Source organism: Ischnura elegans, chromosome 4 (genome assembly GCF_921293095.1).
Source record: "Ischnura elegans chromosome 4, ioIscEleg1.1, whole genome shotgun sequence".
NCBI classification, from domain to species: domain Eukaryota; kingdom Metazoa; phylum Arthropoda; class Insecta; order Odonata; family Coenagrionidae; genus Ischnura; species Ischnura elegans.
This window is the reverse complement of record NC_060249.1, coordinates 46,911,764-46,930,862: the sequence shown is the minus strand read 5'-3', so window position 1 is coordinate 46,930,862 and position 19,099 is coordinate 46,911,764. Positions and strand designations below refer to the sequence as shown.

The 19,099-nt window shown below is 35.3% G+C and overlaps 1 protein-coding gene across 4 annotated transcripts; it reads left to right on the top strand.

Annotated features, from left to right (window-relative positions):
* Nucleotides 1–1,025: 1,025 nt before the first annotated feature.
* LOC124157394 (WW domain-binding protein 4) lies at nt 1,026–16,820 on the top strand. 4 transcript variants are annotated; one of them, XM_046532071.1, is made up of 6 exons: nt 1,026–1,144; nt 8,501–8,573; nt 8,699–8,833; nt 11,272–11,455; nt 13,452–13,596; nt 16,274–16,820. In XM_046532071.1, coding segments are annotated over exons 1-6 (747 nt in total). In that variant the 5' UTR covers nt 1,026–1,142; the 3' UTR covers nt 16,482–16,820. The 4 variants fall into 4 exon arrangements, 1 of the variants encoding a protein (XP_046388027.1); XR_006864582.1 differs by lacking the exons at nt 11,272–11,455; nt 13,452–13,596; nt 16,274–16,820 and adding an exon at nt 3,086–5,541 and having other exon boundaries at nt 8,699–8,728; XR_006864583.1 differs by lacking the exons at nt 1,026–1,144; nt 11,272–11,455; nt 13,452–13,596; nt 16,274–16,820 and adding exons at nt 1,190–1,435; nt 3,086–5,541 and having other exon boundaries at nt 8,699–8,728.
* The last annotated feature ends 2,279 nt before the right edge of the window (nt 16,821–19,099 follow it).

Genomic DNA, 19,099 nt, shown 5'->3' with positions numbered 1-19,099 from the left:
TTCAAGCTTTCACCATGAAGATTGTATTCTCTGTTAAATGATGATATCTTCCTCTAATCTTCAACTGAAGTTTAATCAATTATTGATGTTCGGTTGTATTTTACTTATGTAATTTTCTTAAGGTCAGGTTGACACGCATTGCATTTATGCTTAAGGCTCGTTGTTGACGAGATTGGTTCAAGTGTAGGACTGCTTTTGAGACTGTCATACAATGTCATGAGTGCAATTGATAAATCGTATAAAGGACACTCCACTTAAGGCCTTTTTACACCTACATAAATCCGTACAAGTCTAAATGTATGAACGCGAGAAAGAACACGAAATGTACCGTACGGTTGCGTTGTTGCACGTGTAACCACTCAACTTGTGCAAATGCATGATCGACAAATTTAACCTATTTTAGCTAGGTTCAAACATTCGTACATGTTCCGTTTCGGTCCACAAAAATAATTCACGCAAATAGGCATTAACTTGTACCTGTATCGTTTAAACGCAGGCTTTTAGGTGAGTTAAGTTAATTAGGCTTATTTTTCGTTTAATTGAAATTTCTCTAATAAGGTATTTAATCAGTCTTATCTTCTTTAATATGTATCATATGATCTGCTCTTTATAGTTTAAGTTTATCACCTTGTTGTTAGAGGATTTGCAAACCAGTGGGTAAAATCTTCAGGACAAGCATCGGTCTGCTGTGGTGCCCGATCATGGTATCCAATGAAGATCTAATATTAAATAGATTTCTTGTGGTGTACCCCATGGTCATATTCTTTTTGTCATTTATATTACTGACCTCTCTAACAAGCTAAGTAAAGTACAAGGGGCTATAACAATCCCTAATTCAGACGATCTAATATCCGAGCAGACGATACTAGTAAAACAAACGACTAACAAATGCTACAATCGCTCCAGCCGTGATCCAGTAGGGTAGCACTGGGAGCGATAGGAGCGAAAGTGGACCACGAATCTGTAGCGTCTGTAGCGGGAGCACTTGGGAGCATTGGGAGCGTGTACTGGACTACGCCCATAGAGCTGCTATCGGCGGCTCCTCCGCTCTTCAAAATCGATTTAGGATTCAAGAGGGTTGGTCGCATCGGTTAGGTGCTGGGGAGATCTTTGGCTGGAAGTAAATTTGAGGCAGGAGAGAAATGTGAGTAGTTATGATAATACAAAAAGTGATATACCTGTATTTGAACTCGAATGAATCTTACGGACACAGGTATTCATTCAGTTACATATCGTAGTTAGAATTTATTTATAGATCTATTCGGTGATCGAACAGAGGTTTTTTATCGTTAATTACATCGTGCGACGAATTTAGTTCATCTGCCCTTTGTTTCTGGCAACGAGCAAGCGCGACTTAATGCAGTCTTATTTGCACCAAAATCCTTGTTGGCAATGGATATTAGCGAGTGTCACTGTGTTCCCCAAATGCTCCATGGTAGGGACATGTCAAAAGTTGTGCTGAATTTTATTTTAAGACTAGCCGAATTTTTTCATGATCCCGAATTTTAAATTTCGTCATAAACGTAGGGTTTTCGTTCAATTAATTGACAGGATTCCCATTGCGGTGGAATGGTGACCTATCATTTTACATAGTTACTGCAGTGTTGCTGCTTAGGAGACAATTCTTTTTCGTTGCAGTATGTGTTTTTTATTTCGCGTGTATATTGACACGTTCGTGTAACTAATTATGTCCAGTCTGGTAAATGGAGCCTCATTCAGTCCAAGGCAACATGGAAAGCACTCTCACATTCAATGTGTCTAAATCGTGTCAGTCTTATGTACTTTGTTATCCTATAATGTATTTAGTGCATGTGTCAGTATGCACCTGGAATCCACTGTCATGTTGTAGTTGCAAGTTTGTTTTTTTATTTATACCCGGTATTGTTCCCTCCCAATCTAAATGGACTATTTAATTGTAAATCTACATCTGTGTTTAGCATTTATAATAATAATTGATGTAAGTGTTATTTCCAGTGTTATTTTTTAATGTAAATATTTTCCAAATTCACAAACCATTCTCGAAGTTGCGTTTTGTGTAAGGTTGATTTGTAGTGTCAAATATGATAAATGTTATGAAAAGGTTTAAAAAAATGACTGTTGACTTGCATTTTTTGGAGACAGACCAGCAATTTCTGTGATTATCATCGACTGCTTCTGCATCTACGTATTAATTGGAAGAGATTATTCGGGAAGGAATAATGTTTGAACGTTTTCATTTTGCTTTCTCTTTGTTTTTCATTTGAAAAATAAAGGATAGTGATATTAGTTTTGTGTGTTATGTAAATGATAATTCCTTGTTTGTATACATGTTTTTCAAGAAGAGTGAAGTTCAGCGAAACATCTATTCTCTCTAGTTTGGCTTGGCAGACTCATGTAAATGAATCACTGTTTACCGGTCCTTTGTGTTGTTAAGTGGTAATCATTCATCATTCTTGTCAATTTTCCCGAGTGCAGACTGTGGTTTCAAGGTATTCCATATTGTTCCATATCCTCAGTGAGTTATTCGTACAGTTGCAACATCAATTGCTGCTTATGTTCATTTAGAGCATTAAAACCTAGCTAGAACAACTTCACTGGAAGATGAATAATCCATCACTGATGTAGCAGCATTATATATATCGTACTGCATGGTTTGTATCTCATTCTGCAGTGTTCAATGGTGTGAGTGTGCATGTTGATTTGATGGAAAAAATAATTTTTATTAAATATTCCTTGATGAAATTAACTATGTTAATGGCCTCCAGTTACTAAAAGCTTGCAATTTAACCATAACATTAACCGTTTGTCACTTGTGTGTTTGCACCATGCATATATGTGGAATCTTAAGGTGCTCTCCAGGACTGCTTTTAGAAATCGTCAGTTCTCCATGAGGATAAAACCAGTTCGTACTTGCTTACCCATACAATTGTTAGCTGTGAAGAGTCCTCTTTACCATCAATGATATTTATCACTTTACACTCGTAGTTCATGGGAAATAATAGCTGAACACATCCCTAAGTGCACATTAGGTTGTGCATTTTCTCAGTTATGTAGAAATCACTTGATTCCACTCCTTGGAGGATTAACCTCAGTTTTTCCATTGCAGGATTATGAGTCCCACCTCCAGCCCAACATTTCGTATATAATTTAGAAGGCCTTGCCCTGAAGGTCATTAAATAGTCATGGCAGTTAGATCTGGTGTTGAAAGTGGCTAGCTGAAATCTGCTTTGGTGATGTCTGCTTTATGTAATGGCTCTCAGCACGTCTCTCAGAAAGATTCTGGCAGGAATGAAAATGCGCGTCGTCGATGGAAACTCCTTGCTCGCGTATTGCAGAAGAGGGACTGTGATTGGACAATGAAGGATGTTTCTGTGCGACGAATATCCTGCTTTGGTTTGATTATACCTTGTCCTATCCAAGAGTGTGATCATCAGTATGGTGAAAGTTTGTGGTTTGGTTACAGTGCAGTAGCTGCTAATAAATTTTCTGTTAACATAAAGCATATCTCCCAGAAAATTTCTGCTAATGATCTAATGGGCTTCAATAACACTGGTAATGTATGTGTTTGGCCATCGGAAGAAGTTTTGGCTTATTACTGCTTGAGTAATTTAGACTTATTTTCTGGAAAGTCTGTGATAGAGCTAGGAGGTGGGATGACATGTTTGGCTGGAGTAATGATAGCAAAGTATGCATCTGCCGTGAGAGTTTTTCTTACAGATGGGAATGTTATTTCAGTCAACAATGTTCAGCACATAATTAACCACAATGATTTTGGGTCATCAGTTGTCACATGTGCTGTTTTACAGTGGGGTGTGCGAATGTCATATGAAAATGCTCAAAGCAAGTATGATATTGTGTTGTGTGCTGATTGCCTCTTTTTTGATGATGATAGGAAGGATTTAATTGAAACTATTTGGACTGTTCTGAATGAAAATGGGATAGGTTTGGTAATGGCTCCTAGACGTGGTGATACTCTTGATAAATTCCTTGAAGAGGCTAAAAGTAAGTTCCATTGTACAATAGATTATCAATACAATGAGCATGTCTGGAACCGTCATTTAGAGTTGAAAAAGCATTGTGATTATGACGAAGATATACACTACCCTTTGCTGTTGAGGCTGCGCAAAATTTACACCAATGGCTCTTGTCATAATTGCTAACGACTGTGGAAATTAGGATTTGGTTTGTGCCTTTTATAAACCAATAATAATACTTTTGCATCCAGTTACAGTCAGTACCAATATTTATAGCCAAGTGCTAAACACAAATGTGATATGTTTTTGATAGCTGTGTTTGTTGAGGTATGTTTAGTTAATTTAGTTGTGAACATGAAGAAGGTGCTGTGAGAGTTATTTGTAATTTGCTAACTGTGGTCATAGATTCACAATGATCACTGTATTATCTGGCTTATGAGACACTCACTAGTTATGACGTCATACTCTGGCGTATAAGAAAATCTCTGCTTTATCGTTTAATATCCGAAATGAAGGCTGTTATACTAAATGAATAAAATAAGCATGGTATCGCATGGCTTTATCATGAAGAGAATCTGCCAAAGTTTATTTGATTTATTTACTGATTCTCTTCATTGTTATAGGCTATAATGGCTAATAATTATCTTTGAACCAATGTTTCACAAATGAAATAGTATAAAATTGGCACAAATTTTCAATGTATGTCTTTGGATCTCCAGCACTGTTATATCCTGGGCTCATGGCCATTATTCTTTTGGCCCTTGACCTTGACCTTGTATAAGACAGAAATATTTTCCACAAACCCCATTGTTAGAGGGGTAGAAAAGCTTGTCCTATAAGCTGGGAGATAAATGTATATTTTATATCTCTAGTCAGAAAAGCAGATTTGACCTCTCATAAGCTTGGTAACGTAATGTGGATTCCAATATGTCAACATATTCTAAGGTTAAGAATATAATTTATAGATCTCAGCAACAGCTCAATAATTCCTTAATGTGCCATTATTAGGTCCTTTGCAAGGATAACATTGTAGTTATTGCCATTTTACAAAGAGCGTAACATTTCTATGATATTTATCAATGCACTGATGAAGATTACATTTGTGTCTGTGATGATTAAAATTATTCTCACAAGATGGGTGGAAGTCATTGATTGTGATATTGTTATGAAAATAGAGTTAAGTAGTAGAAGGAATTCCAAGCTCTCCATTTTCCAAGTGTGAAGAATGTTTTAAGATGAGCATATCTGATTATAAATTGGTCGGAGGACAGTGACTGAATGCTGTGTGTTTAAAAGAATTTATTTTTAATGAATTGCAATGTTTAACTTAAGCTGATGGGGGCACATAACGTATATCTATGTGGTCAATTTTTAATGTAAATCTGTGACTACCCATCATGGGGACAGGTGTGATCAAGAATATTTGGTGTGTATCACTGGATGATTATTAACCAAGAAATTGTATACACAGTGATATATTTTGTTATCTATATGATGGCGTATCAGAATTTTGGCCTGAGCACTGCTATCTTCCCCTATGTATTGAGGGAGCTTTAGGCATTTGGATCTGCTGTTGGGGTTGAATAAGGTCTGATTAATTAAAAAAATAATTTTTATCTCTGTGTTGTACAAGCATTGATTAATTTATTTTATCACTCTTATTAAAAATCTATCACTCGAATAGAGTTTTCATACTCTGGATTGTGTTTTTAAATTCTGTGTAATATGAATTGTTTTCAAGCCATTAAATTGATAGAAATAGCCAAATATCTGGTACATATTCCCAAGTCGTTGATGTTGCCAGCCAAACAAATGGGCAACCAAGTCAATTGTATTCCATTATATCACTAACTTAGTATGTTGTTGTTGTTTCATGTTTTAATTGTTACCATTTGAAAAACCTGTGATATTGTGTTTTGACTTTGCATGTTTTTTTATGGATAATAATCACTTATTTGTTATTTGTTTCAATGTGATGAAGTACATTTCCACAAGCCCTTAAACTTGTTAACCATTTCTCAGTGTGATTGATAATGTGCTTCATATTTCATTGTTGTGGCTTGTTTGGTGTATTATGGGAATCGTGTAACTGAGGAAAGTAATCTTATTACTCTGTAGCCATATCAAAATGTGTGATAAAAATCGATCTGAAGTGCTACTTTACATTTTCAGGCCAGAAAATGGTAGTTGCACATCTGAAAAAAAGCAGTAAATTTTGCAGTATCACTGCAGTTATTGCTATTTCAAGTTATTGAATAAGCAGTTAAGCATCTCACGTCCAGTCCATATCCAAAAAATTTTATTGCATTTTAAAACATGAATGCTAGAGCTTGTACATGTGGCCATATCTGCCTTCATGAGTAAGCCATCAACAATTGTAAAATTTTCATATTGTAAGACCAGGACCTACCTAAAAGTATGAGACTTGCAGAATAAATTTGTACGAAGTCGTCAAAAGTGGAGTTAAGTTTTCTTGGATACGTATTTAATGCTGTTGCTTTGTTGAATATGAGTTGTGAGTAGCATTCACCAAATCGAATGATGTGCATTATTGTTGCTAACAGTTGTTTTTAGAATTGTGAAGTATTCCATCTTTTCAAAGTGAATAAATTAGTAGAAGAGAGGAAACCTATTTTTGGATAAAATTTTGTTATAGTTATTCAGATATATTTGTTTTAGGTATTTCTGTTGACATGTTATATATTTAATATATAATTATCAAATGTTAACGTATTGGAGATATGACATATTTATTGTATTTCGTAAGAAGAAAATAGTTCAATGGTTTAACTAGGCTATTTACAAGTCTGGGTAACTACAGTTTTAAGGAGAATTATACTCATTGAAACGCTTTCACTATAGGATTTGTTTGACGCATGGTAAAAACCAGTGAAAATGAGCTGGTGCATTTATTTGTTGAGTGCTAACAGCAAATCTTAAAAAGAGTAGTCAAAATATAACATTTAAGTGCCATCCAGTTTTAGCAGGGTTAATTCAATGTTCCTAAGACCTAGTCGTGTTTGTTGAATACTTTACTACTGTTTCGCTAATATCTTTGCGCATTTCATGGGGTCACATTGCTGTGTATCGTCATATTACTCTGGTATTCTGGAATATAATGTAGAGCTATGACTCCTTTGTGTAACATGAATGTTATATCATATTAAACGCAAGGAATTCCTCTTATGCTTCCTTACCTCTTGTAATCAAATTCTTTCATGTTAATGTGTTTGTTTATCCTGAATATGTTGTACATAACAATATTTGATGTGGATAACCTACTATTTAAGATAGCTTCCTTTCTCTTTAGTTAAAAAAAAAGTATGTGGTCATGTTTCCTTTGTAAATTATAAGCTCTTATCCTCAGGGTATTTTCAATTCATACTTCCAGTTGTTCTGAAGGAGATGTTGTTTCGTTCGTGTAATTTCCTATTAACAAAATTAATTGTTTGAGGCGTAACTATGTGAAAGCGATTCATAATTAAATTAAGAAAGAAGAACTTTGTACTTTCACATTAATATAATGTGTTAATAAGTATTAATGTGAAAGTACAAAGTTCTTCTTTCTTAATTTAATTCCTATTAACATGTTTGACTGCATCCCAAACACCTATTTCGATGTATTCCAGAATGTTGAGTACTTTCCATGAATGTTCTGTTGTTTAATTCTATTCAAATGATGTTACATGGCAAGACATGTGTTTAACGATTGTGTAAGGTATCTAATATTTATTTTGTCTTGTGAAACTGAAAAGTTAAAGTATTTTTAGTGGGATTGATGGAATTATTTTTTTGCATGTGAACTAAGAAATCCTTGAAAGAATAACCGTGCATATTTAGTTGGATTGCATCATCATTTATTTTGTTTGGAAACCTCATTCATTGCAATAGCTTGTTACTTTGTAAGAGAAACTATGGCCGGTGATGTCAATGTTCTAAATTTTGACCTCCAACTCCACCTTTGGAAACCATTACAAGTTTAGGCGCTTGATAAATGTTCAGTAGGATGTACTTTTTACAGAGGATGCACAATTCCTATTCAATTGGTGTTACAAAGCATTATTTTTGGAGTAGGTCTGCAACTTAGATACATGAAGTCCGTCCATTTGGCAGTGACACTAATTTGAGAAAATTATTTAAAAGTGTGGATAATGCTAGGAATATACATCTCGCCTTATCATGGGCTATGACTGTTACTTTGCTCTTGATAACTTGACCAATATGTGAATACTTTCCAAAATAAATTCAGACTTCCAAAAATTCTAAATTTACATGCCATTAAGAAAAAAAAGTGAAACATATCACAGACACTTGTCAAAGAGTTTTGTTGTTAGTTTACGTTGACTCTGTTCTTTCATTTTAAAACATTTTCTAGTAAAAAGTTGTAAGGAAATGTTTCTCCTGTAACTTTCTTTTAACACTGTATGTAAATGTTGCCATCATCTTGAATAAAGAGGATGGTGATCCCTTTGCTGTTTTATTAGTCTTTTTCTTCCAAAATCACTTTTCCATCTGCTGTTAGTAAAAATATAGTTTTATAATTTCAGGGCCGACTACTGGAAGTCTCAGGCTAAGAAGTATTGTGATTTCTGTAAATGTTGGTTGGCTGATAACAAACCGGTAAGTCAGTGTGGATCTTGGTTAAAAAGATGCAAAACATCACTTCGATTTGAAATGGAATAATCGAGACAAATTTATTTTCGGGAGCAATTTTGCTGAAATAATTTTCTCCCAAATCGTATCAGAGCATCGAGTTTCATGAAAAAGGCAAAAGACACAAGGAAAATGTTCAAAGACGACTGGGAGAAATCACGAAGAAGAGTGTCAAACAGGAGAAGGAGAAACTGCAGGTTGATGCCGAAATTCGTAAAATGGAAACGGTGAGCAATGCCGCAACTAATTTTTGATTATGTAATATCCACCAAAGACCTACACAGGTGCTTGGAAATGTATCATGTGTGTCTCGAGTATATTCATGGGATCAAGATTATGTTTATATAATCTTGCAGGGGCGCAGCTAAGAATTAAGGCTGGGGGGGTTTTAGGCACAACTAATACTTTGGGGTGTGGGGGTATTGCATACCCGTCAGGGTAAGTGGATGTTGTGGGTGCCGCCCTCCAGAAAATTTTTAGGATTAATGGCTCAAAATGGCGAGTTTTACGGCTCTCTGAGGGATATTTGATTAATCCTAACACTATTCTAGAAGTAATACTAATCCATTAAGTAAAAAGGATTAAATTTAAAAATTTCTCTGAGCTGTGGGGGGGATTTTATCCCCCAAAACACCCCCATGGCTGCACCACTGTAATCTTGTACCATGTTGTACTTAGTCCAGCAGTAGGTCGTGTGGGAGTATGTTTTGAAATAGAACCATCAATCTGGCTTGCAAGCCTAATATCCATTATAATGGCTGAGCTCTGTGCATACAGTGACTGCGTAAAGGTACTCCACAGGCCATTTCTCACAATTTTTTCCCATTCAGGCCGCAGCCTGCAATACAACTATTCAAGAGGTGACTAGCGTAGAGGCACCTATCCTCTGACACTAGAGCAGCACAGCCTAATTTTAGCCACTATTCAAAGTATGAATAGCTGTTGAATGCAACTTTGTTTGAACTTGAAAAAGACAAATTATTTCAAAAATTTCCGGAGAATATCCTATAAGGCGATGCGTAAAGAATATCTATAATGGAATAAAAGTGTATTTATTATTAAAACATTGCACAAAGAAATTTTTATAAATTTGATATTTTTAGTTAATGCTGCTAGAGACCTAGGGTTAAAAAGTTTTCAAAAATCAGGTGGAGTTAGGAATCAAATGACGATGGAGAACATGCTATAACTACACCAGCCATTTCAGTAATAACGAAAGATGACTTCACCTTCAGGGTTAGGTAAAAAAAAATTATAGCTTCCTAAATAAAATCAATGGACTTACTATGTGTGTGAGTTGACAACAAATTGCCAGTATAGGTTTGAGGGTATTGTAAAGTGAGGTACTAAAGGTAAAATTTGTGTTGTATTGGAGAAAAATAGCAATGGGAGAGTGGAGTGTAAAGTGGAGATACTGTATCAAATTAAGTATGGGACACCCTCATGCTGCGTAACCTCTCACTGAAGCATATTTCTGGCTTTTTGCGTATACCCTAAGGGTCCAGTGGCAGTTGACCAATAATCTTGTTTTTCAATTCTGGCTGTGTGTTTTTCCAGCATATCCAATAGGTAAAATATATGTGTCTCCACTTCCTAAAAAGTAAAAATATAGTGATGGCCAAAAACTTCGTAGAATGATTCCTTTCATACTGTATTCATGCTTCTAAATAGTTAATGTTTTCTCATTTTCTGTTTATGGAAGAACCATTTTTTTAAAATATTAAAAATTTCAAGGAAACCGTAATATGATGTATTAATTGTAAAATTTGAGTTATATTGGGGTTATATAAGAGAGTGGTTTTTCAATGTTTCTAAGAACATCAAGCATTCAAGTCTTCTGTTCAATCAAGTTTCAAGTGAAAGAGGCTTTAGCCTAGCATCAGGGTCTGGTATTAATGATTTGTCTGGCATTTACGTTGTCTACCTCCTATTCTGTGGACAGGGAGCCAATTTTATGGTAGTAGTTGTTGATAATTTTTTCTTGAAGGGGGAATAAAATTACACTTTAGCACAAATGCATGCATCATTTTAGTCCTATTACCATGCATGATGCCTGAAGTCACCCTACTGTTCTCTTAAGCATTTTTTTGTATCCATGTTCAATTTTAACAAAATCATGTAGATGTGATTGAGACAGTTTATACCAGTAAATTTATCTCTATATCCTAAATTTTAAATTTTTACTGGAAATATAGAGGCATATTCTTCATGAAGTTGCTAGCTGATGCTTTTGGGTGTACGTAGCTTCTCTCTTTGAATATCCTCAACATTTCGGGGAAATATATTGCTGGTTGGGGTCATTCTCATTGATTCGAATGGCTTGCATGAATGCAAACTATTTTAACTGTTTCAAATGAAAAGTCAAATCTTTTAAAGTTAATGTGGCTTATGGTTGAATTAGGAAAACTCGTGTGTTTACATTCATTACATGCTGAGGGAGGTTTATGTTAGTTGGTGTTGCGTAATGTGGTTAATGTGTTAATTGGTATCTTGTGTAAGACAGTGGTTCAATTCCGGTGGTGACAACGTTTCTCTATGTACTTGGTGGTATGGGTCACGGCTATATTTTTGTGATAGCTTTATTTTAGTTTTTCATTATGAGAGAAATTATAAATTTTTATTTTTTTTAGAGAATCTCTGACTCAAGATGCTAATTTTTTCTTAGGCAGCCTTGAAGGCTTACTTGAAAGATGCAGAGACTAATCCAGATTTTTCATCAGAGACCATAAAGGAGATGGCTGCAAGTCTACCGAAAACGATAGACGAGCCCAAGTCATCTACTTCAGCAGCCAGTAATAAGGCTGAAAAAAATTCTAAAAGTTATGGTGCAAAACATTTTGGAAATCAAAGTAAGTCCTTTTTCTGAAACCTATGACTGCTAATGATGCAATTGAATTGGTCATGATGCATGTGTTTGAAGACTCTCTGGGTTTGAGTGCATACATATATTAAATCTACTTGTAACCCTGACAGCCTCCACAATTGGCTTGTGGTAGGGGGTGTTAGGACTCCAACCATTATCAAAAATAGAATAAGGTGCACGCTGAAGATATTTGACAGCAGAGTCCCATTTATTTAAGTCTTTTATTATTCAGGAGAAAAAAAATCGTCCACCTATCTCTCCAATGAAATATCTCTCCTATTATATTGTTTCTGTCAGGCCTGTAAAGAGTTATGTTCTAAGATGAAGTTCTCTGAGTTGCTCTGAAAGATATCTTGAAGATATTTGCAGGGTTCCCATTCAACCGTGAACACCTTAAAACCGTGAATAAGCCGTGAATTTCTTCTACCATGAAAAAACCTGGAAATAGCCGTGAATTTCGTCATAAAACCTTAAAAATCTCTCAAACTTGATTGTAGAACAACAATAGACGGGTTAAAAGAAAAAAAACGATATTTCAATCATTTTTCAAGGTCATTCACGTGCAGGCAATGTCCAAGCATTTATCTGCACACGTGTATTCGAAAGCGCAACTATTAATTGGTCCGTGTGTGCCTTGACAGCACATTGACCTTAAGCTTGCGATTGGAAGACGTTAATCCTGGCAAAAAATCAGGATCTTCTTCACTTCCCTGCCACCCTGCTCTCTCCATTTTCCCACTCACATCCTTTTAGCCGGACATGAATTTTGCTAACGATAGGTGACGTCACGAGGGATAGCACTGTCATTGCTGCATTTGCATTCAAGGCATCTGTCGCGTTTGTTACATTTTTAGTTAACGTGCGGCCGATGATTGTTACATGATCAATATTTCTGCCTAAAATGCCTTATCTAAAAACCGTGAATTTGATGACATTTAGACCGTGAAAACCTGGAAAAAACCGTGAATTTTATAATGTAGTTGGAGTGGGAACCCTGTATTTGTGATAGCTCAAGCAATTCAAGCATAGCTCTTGAAGCCTCTTCAGGATTTTAAGGCTCCTGAGGTAATTTGTGTTATACCTGTGTTATGCTTTTGGCTGTGTTCGACAGATGGTGCTTCTTTCCTTTTTATTTTATCAAGCTCATGGATTAAGTCTTTCTCACTGCATTTAATATGCTTGCCACATATTCAAGGTTGACTCTGCAGAGTGCGAAGTAGCACCTCTCCTTCAGTGTTTTCCCAAAGCATGCTTGATGAATGTAAGTTTGTGTGTATTATTCAGGAACTCTAGAAGTTTGAAAGAATTAAATCGGGGTCAGCAGTGTGACCCATGAACCACATTCAGCCCTCGAGGCAATATCACACGGCCATCATTTATTATTTCAGTACTTTAGGAGAGCTTTGTGCTCATGGAGGGAGTTTATTACTTAAATTAAGTGCAATGTTTTGTGCCTCACGTTGCTGTGCCTAGAACAAAACGATTGCCTTCTCCTATTTCAAATGACAGTCAATGCTGTACAATTATGCTACAATTACTATGGTGATCTAACTTGAGGGTGAAGTGGAGACATTCCGTCTATCACTCTTTCACTAGAAAATGAGGTTTTGATAACTTTTCCATGTTAAATTATGAATCGAATTATGAATTCGAGTCCCACCTGGATATTTTTCCCCTTCCAGGACATGGGTGTGTGATCTTCTGTTGTTGATTGTTCAATCTCCCGATGTAAAGGCCACATTGTGCTGTTTTCGGGGGTAATTTAGATAAATAAATAGCGTGCAAAAATATTGAAAATTTAAGCAAAACAAATACATATAATTATTGGAACAATGAGGGGAAAGAATTGTGAAATAGGTGAACGATTGAGACTTAGTAGGTTGACCAAAAGTTCACTATTGTTTTGCAATTTTTTTATAGTTTAAAGAACTAAGAAATATAATGGTTTGAGATGTTGTCTGAAAGATGTTTGTCCATTGCAGAAAACAAGGGAGATTCCAAGCAAATGTTCAAGGAGAAAAAGAAGCCACCTGTGGAGCATGCTCCTGTTAAGACTGAATCTCCTATTGTTTTTGGCCCTGCCCCAAAAGCAGAACCTTATGGGACCTGGCAGACTATTGAACCAAGGTATTGATCATTCGCCGAATTATTTCTGTACTTAAAATAGTTTTTTCTGAGGATATGCGTACTTCCATAAAAAGAATAAGGTGTGACTCATATTTGCGATTAGGTGTTACCTATCAGTAGCTCTAGTATGTGTCAAATGGGTGGGCCTAACGTGGATAAATACATACATCATGAAATCCACTTGGAGTGTATTTGTTTTATGTTACGGAGTTAATATGGACAATACATAATTGTTTTACATACAGCTAATTAACAGAGTGGTTTTTCATATGCGTATGCAAGTTATATTAATTTTATAACATAAAATTTGACTTTGGACTTCTATTCTGAACTTTGACCGTCTTATTTGGGTGGGCCCGGGCCCACCCCAGGCACCTCCACTGGTGTTACCGTTGGTTTTACGATAGTAGCAACAAATTCTTATGCAAATTTAGTGGAAATTCATGAAATGGATGATATGGGACATAAAAATTCAATCAAAGTAATTTACTTGCATGAAAATATGACCTCTTTAGCTTTTAGTTCATGATCAATTTTTTGTAATTGCTACAAGTGATTTCGGAAAGACATTCACTTGTATTTGTGGTAAATTTTTCTTAAAGAATTATGTAAGGCTCACAAAAATTGTAACTACATGTGTTGATGATAAGGTCATGTTCTCGAATTTAGCTGCAATTTGCTCGGTTAAAGAGAAAAATTCCATATCATCTAAATAATACCTAGCCACTTTCCTACAACTAACTTAAGCGATGCACTAGGAGAGGTATTCATGGGCTGATACGTTAGCCATTTATTTTGTCCGCCACTCATTTAAAAGATAAGGACTTGAAATTTATATTCCGAATTTGTTTTGCCCTAATACTTTCCATTCTCAAGTTTTCTTGTCTTCTTCCCTATACTGATCATGCTAAGCATTTAAAAGCTAGTCCAACATGCGTACCTGATGTACGCTACGAGGCTCACATTTATGTATCCATAAATTTATCAAGACTGGTAAAATTTTAGTGCTAGAAAGCAATATTGAATTGAAAGTTTAAGTGACTAACTGACGTAAATTTTGTCTATATGGTCTACGCGTGGTAAATGATATACTTGGCTGTTTATGAGAGTTGAAGGATTAAAGAGAGAGATTCTATGAGTGTTTGGTAAAAAAAGAATTTGTTGTTTTGCCCTGAATGGCATGTAATGCTTAATACTTTGAATATTGCAGATGAAGTCTACAAATTCCCTTCAAAATTAAGACGTAGAATTCTGTCGGGCCAAAATAATTCTTTTAGGAATAAAAGGAACAATGAAAGTTAATAACTAGAGAATTAGGTTTTATATGCAGTGTAGGGGAAAGAAATTGCATCCCCCACACTGAAATCCTGAAATTAACTCATTCGTGGATTAAAATGGGTGAAGTGAAACATTAGGTTATAACTTAGATCAAGCACGAATAAAAGAAATCATTGCATAAAAGTCAATTTTATGTAATTATATAGTGGAATTGGCAAGTTTGAAAATAATAAGTTGTTTTGAACTTCGAATTGAAGTTGACTGCTACCAAGGATAAATTTTTTGTGCCATGTAAAAATTTTGAGAGACAAAACTGTTTTGGAAATCAATAGGATGGATTTACTGCTAACTGGAGTAGACTGACTGAGACTGCATTAATTGCCGTAATGGAGCCTTATTGAATGCTTAATTTTATTGCAATTCTGTGGTTGGTGCATTTAAGGAAGTGGCTGTTTATTTTTTGCGTGAACTGAATCAGTAGTTTTTTTTTTAAATTTGGATTTAAGGTGCATGTGAGGGATTGTCATACCTTATGAATATATTTATGTCTCTCTCTACTCCAAGTTGAAAGTCACTTCTGGCCATTTTGATGAGAACTTCAAGAAGTGGTAGTTGTTTTTTAGAATGACAGTAGACCTAACCTATAAAGGAAACACCAGTAAATATGTAGCAGTTAACTTGTTCAGCAGGGTATGTGTATAGGTAGTAGTATAGAAAATCTTTACTCTAATTGCAATTCAGTTTTTATTTCCACCACAGTGTTTGCAAAATTTCATATGTATGTTCCCAGTAACTTAAAGCCTGTATGAAGAGTTATAAATAGTTTTATTTAACAAGAAATTAACGAGGGACTTATCTCGCAGTTTAGAATGTACAGTCTGAATTTCACTGAAATTTGAAAGGACTGGTTGAGTAATGGTGTTGTGGTTAATTCAGTAAGAAGTCTGTATATGAATTAATTGGTGATTCGTAATGCATTTCCTTGTTATTTTTTTAAGAATCAATGTACCAATATAATATTATGCTTTGCAAGCTACCTCATTGGTGCTAGGCAGAGAAAAATTACCATAGTCCCCCCTTTCTCCTAATAGTGCCCATGGTAAAAGTGAAGAGAGTGACTTTTTAATAATTTGTTTCTAAAATTTTTCTTGAATCAGAAGCCTCAAAATTAGGGGGGGGGGGATATATTCGGAGAAATATGGTATGTATGAAAAATTATGAATTCTCCATCAGCATGAGATGTGTTAGGAACTGGAAAAATTAGATTTGTTTCTTTCATGAGTCACTGGATATAAAGTTATGAATTTCTTTCTTCAAATATCACTGCAAGTTATTGGGTTTTGTAAAGTAGAATACCTCTCTCTCTCTTAATAATGATTGAATATTTGTATTTTTTTAGTGTTTCATCTGTGGACCTGGAGCTTCCAGAGCAAAGGAATTTCATCGAGTATAATGTACCTGAATTAACTGAAGAAAACAAAGTAAAATTCAAGGAGAAAAAGGTTGAGTCCCTCGGAGGTGATAGTTCTTCAGTTTCCTTTAAGAAGAGGAAAATTAATTGTAGCCAGAAGCGTAATGTCAGGCAGAGGTTGGATGAAAATGACTGATCCAAAGAGTGTTACTTTTCTGTGAAAGCTCAATAATCCGCAGTGACATTTTTTTCCTGAAGGATTTTTCGGAATAAGGAGAGGCACACAAAAACATTATGATTGGGACCAAACAGACATTTTCTTGAATTAGCATGCATTGTAAATATGTATGGGTGAAACATTAAAAGTGGAATTTACTCAACCAACCCCAAAAGTGTTCTATGCCCAAGTTTTGTGCATTGTATGGACTAAGTTAATGTATAACTGGCAGGTTATTTTCCAGGGTTTATGTGTTACGCACTGATTTGATTTTTTATTTCTATCATGAAGACAATAAATAAGTTTATTGATAAGGTAGGTTATTTTTTAATTATTTTTTGTGGATTTCTCCGGCAGGTTTTTAAAGATAACTTTTATCATATTATATTTCTCATTCTCTATGAAAAATTTGTTTATATATGTACTTTTTCCCTACTGTGTTGCAGTACTTATCAGGGTGCCGTTACATCTCATATGCTTAGAATAGTGTATCTACCCCCATCAATATTAGAACTAAATTTTTTTACAAATTGTATTATCATTTCTTCATGACTTTTTCAAAGTTTCAATGAAAAATGAACAATTAGCATAAACTTTTTTGCCCAGGGTAACAATAGTTGCCGGCAGTAGTGTCTAAATGTTGTTGAGTATTGGAGTTAAAACATTAATTTTCCAATTATATGCTTATTTTCCACGGAAAAGATAATAATTTACGGCCCTAAGAGCGGCGCCTGTGTGGTAGGCAAAATGCAACACACGTAGGTATTCGTTTTCATATTGCTGTAGTAAATGACCCAATGAAGCTATTTTTAACAGCCGATATCGTGAAAGGCATGGTGAAAAATAGTGGTGGCGCTTGAAATACATGTAAAATTAACCTAACTTTATCATAGCCAGTCTTAAAATAGTGATAAAAGTATAAATCTTTTGTTTTTAGGAAGGTGGTGAGAATCTGGAAAAATTTTTATCATCATGACTTTTCCAATGAATCAACCGATTTATTCGGCTCTGGCTAGAAAAAATGTTTTCATTGGGTCATTCAGTGCGAAATGGAAGAAATAAGCCGGCGTGTAATGCGGGTTACCGGTCAATCTTCTTCCCACAAATTTGTGAGCCCGAATAGCGATTACGATTATTTTATAATAATATTATTAAGTTGTCTACAGGTGAAGGCTGGTTTACGCAGAGCCTTTTGAAAAGCAGCGGCATCAAAAGTTAAGCGAAAAGATTTCTGTAAGATATTAGGGTTCTGTAGGAATGGGAATGAAATACGAACAGATAACTAGCAATTTAAAGTGAGAAAATGATGAATACGTTCAATCTCTGGCATAAAGGTTAGTCATTTATAAAACGAAGTGATGTCCTCACTATTAGCTGCGCGCTTTATTGGAAGTGGTTTTGCTTTTTATGTAATAATTCATAATTGGGACACTGTGTTTGTTGTTTCATTCATCAGCATCCTTCGTCTACCTCTCGAACGATATGCGACGGAAAAGGACCAGAACTCAAATGACGGCCCTCATCAATTCATCAATCGTGTAAGAAAAAATGTCTCCTATTTTCATTTTGATCGTCAATTTAAATTTTTAAACTTTCATTCAAGAGAACGGGTGAATGTTGAATAAAAAAAATATCCTAACCTATATTTCACGTTCATTTGCAGAATTCTTTGCGACTTCCTAGAGAAAAACCCAATTACAACTTATAACTGCTTAATTTCTAAAAATTTATTTTTCGGAACGCATACTACTCCTCTCATGATTTTCAAATACAAGCCGTCGCCGCCCCCTTAAAACTTCCGATTTTTAAAACTTGTAATAAAAGTGACAATGAGGAATCATGTTTTACCAAGTATAAAAACGACTTTTTGACGTAACCTAATTTTTCCTGGGAGGCGGCGGAACGCCGTTCCGGTGCGGTCAGGGCCAGTACTAGATGTTTTTCTAGTCTAAGCGAAGAACGTTCCGCCCCACCCCTCAAAAATCACCTGAGAGGCATTAGGGATTACCTCTTGATACATTTTAAAGTAAATACAAATGCTTTAGGAATGAAGGTCGAGACTTAAATATCAAACTTGCTTGCCTTTACTTATTGAATGTGATATTTTTAGAGCTTAAAAAGCAATTATACATAAAAATTCAGAGTAAAAAATGTAAATAAATGAATAAATACAACACTAGTTAGATTTGAAGAAATTTAAGAATTTATTTACGCATAAATTACTGAACATCGGAGTGAGCGCTTGGGCGCCCCTATTGCTTGGGCGCCTTACGCGGTCGCGTTCTTTTCTTATCGCTTAAACCGGCCATGGGTGCATTCCGGCCGAAATTAAGCACTGACTCAGTAATAAAGACTAGTTCTCTGGAGTGGAATCAATGTTAGTCGGTTTTGTCATCGTAATTGGCCGTTCCGCAATACATGGTGCCTAAAATATCCCCTTCACAATCAAAGCCGTAGTATCTAATTCGGCACGAGTCCACTCGGCAGGAATTTGATATGAACGTTTTTAATTCATATTTTCGAGATAACGAGAGTTGTTACTTTGATTCATTTATATGCACGGATATTATATTAATTCATTTAACTGACTCTTTCCA